This window comes from Carassius gibelio, chromosome A7, assembly GCF_023724105.1.
Source record: "Carassius gibelio isolate Cgi1373 ecotype wild population from Czech Republic chromosome A7, carGib1.2-hapl.c, whole genome shotgun sequence".
Classification (NCBI taxonomy): domain Eukaryota; kingdom Metazoa; phylum Chordata; class Actinopteri; order Cypriniformes; family Cyprinidae; genus Carassius; species Carassius gibelio.
Window position 1 is genome coordinate 39,316,421 of NC_068377.1, and position 6,591 is coordinate 39,323,011.

The following is a 6,591-nucleotide window of genomic DNA, read 5'->3' on the forward strand; positions in this document are numbered from 1 at the left end:
TGTAAGTGTAATGACGTCTGTTAGCATTCAAACGTACATTAACAAATAAGCTTTAAAACTTTGTACAATTTTGGGAATATGATTTTAAAAAGTGCATGATCATATTGAATTGAAAGTGTTCACATTAACTAATGATCTGTTAAGCATTATATAATATTTGTTATTGTTTTATTCGTTACAATCTGTCAAAATCATTTGAAGATTTTTATGAAGAGGGTAACAATTTAAATTAAGGTTCATTAGTTAATATGAACTAAGCATGAACAATACTTCTACAGCATTTATTAATCTTAGATAATGTTCATTTGAAGATTTCCATTATGAATTATTAATGCATTATTCAAATCAAAAGTTGTGCTTGCCAATGAATGACTGTATTTTCACTAACTGGCATGAACAAAGATAATAAACACAGTAATAAATGTATTGTTCATTGTTTGTTCATGTTAGTTCATAGATTCATGAACTAATGGGACCTTATTGTAAATTGTTTCCAAAAAGTGCTTGATTATATGAATTAAAAATGTATTGAAGTTTGTAAGCATTTCAATTCACATTAAATAATGATCTGATCATCATTAGGTAATGTGTAATAAGTACACTACTAAACATGGACAAGAACATCATCTCATATTTCTAGCTGTGTCATTATATATTTGCTAATGATATGAAAAAATGGTTTATGTGTGTTTTTAAAGTCATCTTCAGGTAATAAATAAACAAAGTATTTGAGTTTGCCGTGCTTATTGACAGTTTATGACATTGCAAAAATGATAAAATATATTTTCTTATTTTGTGATTTAGAAAAAAATCATAGTATGCTTAGTAGTATACAAACCAATCAAAAAATATATAATTAGGAGAATAGAGGCAACATATTAAATAATAAAATTTATTGGGTATTGTCTTGCAATGTATTTGATTCATTAGTGAATTAAAACTAAGAGACAAGACAAGAAATGTTTAGACAGACAAAAAAAATCCATTTATCATTTCTGTATATATATAAAAAATGTACTAGCAATTTTACTAGCAAGTGAAAAGTCAATCCCACACCATCGTTCCTCCATAGTTAGAAGTGTGAAAATAGTAGCCAAAATAAAAATACAAAATTCAAAAAAGAATGCACTAACAACCAGGCTTGTGCTTTAGAGTTTTATTCTGTGGTATTTGCAAAGAAAACTATAGGAAAATGTAAAAATGCTCTATTTTCATACTGGCCGTTTGCATGCGCTGTCATCTGAATAAGGATCAGCGATGTCCGAAGGGAAATCAGTCGTGCTGTCTTCTCATCTTCTGCTCCGCGGGACGCTCTCCATCAAAGGTAACCATCAGTTCACATTAATATCAGGAATGACACAAGTTCAGAGAATGTTGGGAGTAAATCTTTGCAAGAACACAGATCCTTTAATATTAATGCAGATAAACACACCACGTCTTTAACAATAAACTGTTTTAATACATTTTAACAATATATTCATCGTATTACTGCTTATATCTTTAAGGCTTTTACTTGTACATTAACATTTACACATTTGTGAAATTTGAAATCTAAATACAAATGAACATTCTTTTTCTTCTATTCCAATCAAACCTGTTATTGTGTAATCTTTTTTATTTCTATGTTTATATGCATCATGTTTTGTTGATTTCAGTGAACAAGTCTGTGAGCATCAGAGATGATCCAGAAAATCTCTCTTCTACTTTGTTTACTAGGTGAGAATGTGAATCTAACTAGTTCATGGTAGTTTTTGTTTATCCTCCCATTATATTTGTGCTGATTTAAGATCAGATGACCTTTGCATCAGGACTGACCATCACTAGAATCACAGATCAGAAACTAAAGCTTATTTTAATGCTGTGCTGTGGACAGGACTTTTCTCGAAGACTTTCTGCTACTTTACTCTGATCCAAGAGCGGAAGACCTGGAGCGAAGCACGATCGTACTGCAAGAGCTATCACACAGATCTGGCCACCATTCAGAGCGATGAAGACCGCTATAAGATACAGGAGATCGCAAACGCCATCAGCTTTTCACACAGGGCCTGGATGGGTCTGTATGATGGAGTACTGGCTTGGCGCTGGTCGTATCGAGATCTGAACATAGACTATATGAACTGGGCGTCAGGAGAAGACACGAGCTCCAGGACTCAGAGGAAGTGTGGCGTGATCACAGTCACTGGAAGCTGGCACGTCGCATCTTGTGAAGAACAGAAACCCTCTTTTTGCTACAATGGTAAGACTTCAGAACTCAATTTTTTAAGCTGATTTGTATTTGTAAGCATCGCTCACGTTCATGCGTTTGACAAATACTCTTCTCCAGAGTGAGAAGGTGACTATTTGATCAGTTTGTGCATCATTCTCTACAGTTTGAGTCTGTGCATATGATTGAACTCAAACTTCACTGAATTAATGGCTAAATTGATGACTTTGACTCAGAATTGCAAGAAAAAAGTGAGAACTATGACTATATATATATATATATATATATATATATATATATATATATAAAACTCTGAATTTTAAGATAATTGCTGGACCAAAAGTCTGATATATGCTATAAATTGAGAATTCTGAGGATTTTTTATATATATATTCTAAGCAATAAACTTGAATTCTGGGAGAAAAACAAAACTCAGAAATCTGAGATATGAACTCAAAATTCAGAGAAGTCAGAATTCTGAAAATTAAACTAGAATTGCAAGACAAAAATTTGAATTCTGAGATACAAATTGAGAACTCCAACAAAAAAAAAAAAAAAAAATTATATTCTGAGAAATAAATTTGAATTTTGAGAGAGAAAAATAACTCAGATTTCAGAAAAAAAAGAATTCTGAGATATGATATAAATTGAGAATTCTGAGAAAAAAAGCTAAATTTTTGATATATAAACTAGAATTCTGAGGTTTAAAAAAAATCACAACTACATTTTTATTTGTCATCTCATGGCAGCAACAATCTTTCAGGCAAAAAAAAAAAAAAAAAAGTAAAATAAACCTTTAATCATATTTTTCTGTGAAAAAAAAAAACAAACAAAAAAAAAAAAAAACCCTTTTTGGTGCATTTGATAAGAAACTGACTGTCATGTCCTGACTGTATGAGCAGCTCACACACAACACTGAATCGTTCCAGGAAAGAGTCTTGAGGGCTCTTTTGTGTTCATCGACGCGCTCCTGACGTGGCGTGATGCTCAGCTGTACTGCAGGAGGAAGCACGTGGATCTGGCCATCATTAGTGACGCCTCTGAGAACAGCGCTCTGCTTCAGCTCTTTCCTCCCAAACCCTCTCAGCCCGAGGCCTGGATCGGCTTGTCCAAAAACCTGTGGCTGTGGTCGGACCAGAGCAAAGTCTCCTGGACGTCTTTCAAATGGGCCGAAGGAGAGCCGGATAATGCTAAAGGCAACGAAAAGTGCGGCTTTGTCCGTCAGACTGGACTGATCGGAGACGAAGACTGCTCACATCAGTTACCTTTCTACTGCAGTGAGTTTAACTTCTGCTTTAACTCTTAAAAAAGTCGTTTTCAGTCATAACACAACTAATTATTGTAAAAAGTATAATAATTAATAGTGAGTTTAATCTTAAATTTAATCTTTAAAAAAACAGATCAGATAGGTAAACAAACAGGATTTCAATTTCAATTATCAATTACTGTAAAAAATATAGATTATATCTATAAATATAGGCAGCATTTTAAACAGAAATTTATTTTAGTAATTTCTCTGTTGATATTTTTACTATAAAGCCATCATTTTAAAGTCAGTAAATTACTATTAAAAGCATGACAATTCAAGGCCAAAAACATACACTTTTTTTTTACAGTGTAAGTTAGTATGATAAATCAGCTGTTCTAGTTGTAGTTGTAAGAGTGTGTTTTCTGGTGTGTCTGAAGCCAAACGAGTGAACATCCAGCTGCTGAGACTGGCACTGAGATCAGCTGGACGTCTGGATGAATCTGCAGTGAAGCAGGCCATCAAGGAGAAGGTGAGATGAACATTTAACTGCTGCATGTACAGTATCTGACCGACGACAGATGGATCACAGATGAATTCTGCTCTCCAGATGGACCAGATCCTCTCAGATCAGCAGACCAGCGAGACACGGAGAGTCCAGATCTTCATGCAGCGGCGGGAACCCAACGCACCAAACACAACCTCATGTGGACACTGATGACCTGCTCTGATGCTTTTATTAGCCTAAAGAGTCTTTAGAGTTATTTTTAAGAATGAGCATTTCTAGTCATGCTATACTATAAATAAAAAAGTAAATAAATGGTTAGTCATTTTAAATTTAAGATCTGATTTAAAAATACAAGAATGAAACGTGTGAAATGTTCTAATTTGAGCTATTTGCTTTTACAATAGCACTGCATTCCTCAAATTTTTCCCAGACATGAAAATATCCAAATGATGTGTCATTAGTAACCCTTTGAAATAATCAATAATTATTATTTTTTTTAATTATTTTGTAAAAGTGTGTGAAATGATGTGTTTTATGTTCGGTCACAGTTGTGATAATGTGTGTACTGAAATAACATATTTCTGCAGTCATAAAAATGGTCAGATATCTTAACCCAGCTATTTTAAACTGTTTGATAACTATAAAAACCTATGCAACATTGATAGTAATGATTTTTTTCAAAATGTTTACTATTCTTGTAAAATATAACATATTATTTTATATTAATGCTTAGAGTATTACAACATCATTATTGTAATTTTTTTTGACACATTTGATTTTTTCATTTAATGCAATTTTTTGTCACGGAAACATTTTATTGAAAACTTTTTTTTAGGTACTGCTTGGCTAGACACTGTTCAAGTAGAGTAATACTGCTGGAACTTCATGTGATTATGTTATGGAATTACTTATTATTTCACATTTATTTTATTATTTTGTCATAATTCAACCTTTTTCAAATTTAGAATAATGATAATATCTAGAATATTATTAATGGCATAATAAGCCTGTGTAATGTAGGTTCATGTATTTCAAAGACCTTTTCACTCTACATTCCTGTAGATAAAGTTCCTTCATGTGTTTTGTTTCTCTCCCTTTTGATCATTTCATATACAGTACAGGGGAAACCTAATAATCATACGCTTTAAGAAATACTTGATTCACATTAAACTAAAACGAAAGGAAATGAACTGCATGATGTCCTTTATGACTGCGGTACAATATTGAGCAAGTATATTATGTAATAATGTTCTCAATATTAAAATATCTGCAAACCCACACCTAATTGACTGCACTTTTCACATCAGGTTAAGACCAAAACTTTGCTTTTTTTTAAGCTTGTCTATTCTTTACAGATATTATATTCTTTCTCTTACTTTCTTTGTATTAGTTCTAAATCTTTTTTTTTTTTTTTTTTTTTTTTAAGAAATGTCTTTTGGAAAGCAGCGTCAGAATCTGTCAGGACAGCACGAGCTCATCTGAAGAGTCTTGATAACCATCAGAAGTGTTTAGACAGTAGTTTAGACAGTAGAAGTGATTGATCACTGCCCTCCTATGGTTAGACACAGAACATGGCTAAAGCATGTTGGTTAAAACTAAACAAAGAAAGAAAATCTGCATTAGAAATATGAAGAAGCAAATCCCCCGCGCCCCACGCGATTCTGAGTCAATGAGTTTTGAGAGAGTTAATTACTGCTGAGATCAGATGACATTAAATAATAACTTTCTGATGTGTGTGTGGCTCGTGATGTTGAATATAGAACATCATGTGTTTATTCCCAAATTGTGACTGTCAAACTGAAATCTCCTATTCAGACTGTAGATTCTGGTATAATAAAGAGAAGATTATATTTGGTTTGTCTGATGGGTAAAGGTGCTTTACCTTCAAACCCAGTCCGAGGAGGCTTGCTCTGGTTTTAGACAGGAGCCTGTTCTTCTTATGTCACCTGTTGTTGACGAGTAGTTGAGTTAGGAGAGAATTGCGTGTTTTAAAAGGGGTTATGTATAGATGCACGGGAACTGGCTCGACGGAAAGACAGCACAATGACATCATGTTATTAAAAGACACCTGACGAAAAACCTGACATATTTCTGCACTTTGATAAAGAAACAGCCAAGAGAACAAAACCACATAAATGTTAGAACAGATTTTTTTTTTTAGCTACATTTTTATTCCAAAGTGGTAATTAGCATATTTACAATTAAATGTTATATTTCAACAGATTTGTTACGTGACATTATTCTCTGCATCTCCTGCGCTCCGTCAAGCCACGCCCACAACAGACGTCACCACACGACTATACACTATCTACATTATATGCTAAGTTCTTTATACACAAACAGAAATTTAATAAGTCTTCCTTATGTTTTAAACATTATATTTTGGAACTAAATATGCTTCTTAAATCACACAAGCTTGTAAAGAAGAAGAAGAATGGAAAACTTTGTATTTAGTATGACCTATTTCCCGAATCCTCTTGATAATCTTATTTTTCCACCTCTATTTAGTATGTATGTATGTATGTTTTTTTTTTTTTTTTTTTGTCTCTGGTATGGTATGTCTGTATAAATGTTTGTTTGTATATTGATGGTTTTACACGTTTGTACCCAATGTTACCTTCAATAAAATATAAA

The 6,591-nt window shown here is 32.9% G+C and overlaps 1 protein-coding gene across 1 annotated transcript; it reads left to right on the top strand.

The window, feature by feature from the left end:
• Positions 1-1,257: 1,257 nt before the first annotated feature.
• On the top strand, positions 1,258-3,509 carry LOC128017550 (macrophage mannose receptor 1-like). The gene is made up of 3 exons (XM_052602953.1): positions 1,258-1,324; positions 1,874-2,236; positions 3,133-3,509. The coding sequence occupies exons 1-3, from the start codon at positions 1,258-1,260 to the stop codon at positions 3,507-3,509; spliced, it is 807 nt and encodes a 268-aa protein (XP_052458913.1).
• The last annotated feature ends 3,082 nt before the right edge of the window (positions 3,510-6,591 follow it).

Bases quoted from the DNA above. Each gene is read 5' to 3' on its own strand.
- LOC128017550 (XM_052602953.1), top strand. From the start codon at position 1,258: ATGTCCGAAGGGAAATCAGTCGTGCTGTCTTCTCATCTTCTGCTCCGC. The intron at 1,325-1,873 runs GTAACCATCAGT...TGCTGTGGACAG, and splicing joins CGGGACGCTCTCCATCAAAG to GACTTTTCTCGAAGACTTTC. The intron at 2,237-3,132 runs GTAAGACTTCAG...GAATCGTTCCAG, and splicing joins ACCCTCTTTTTGCTACAATG to GAAAGAGTCTTGAGGGCTCT.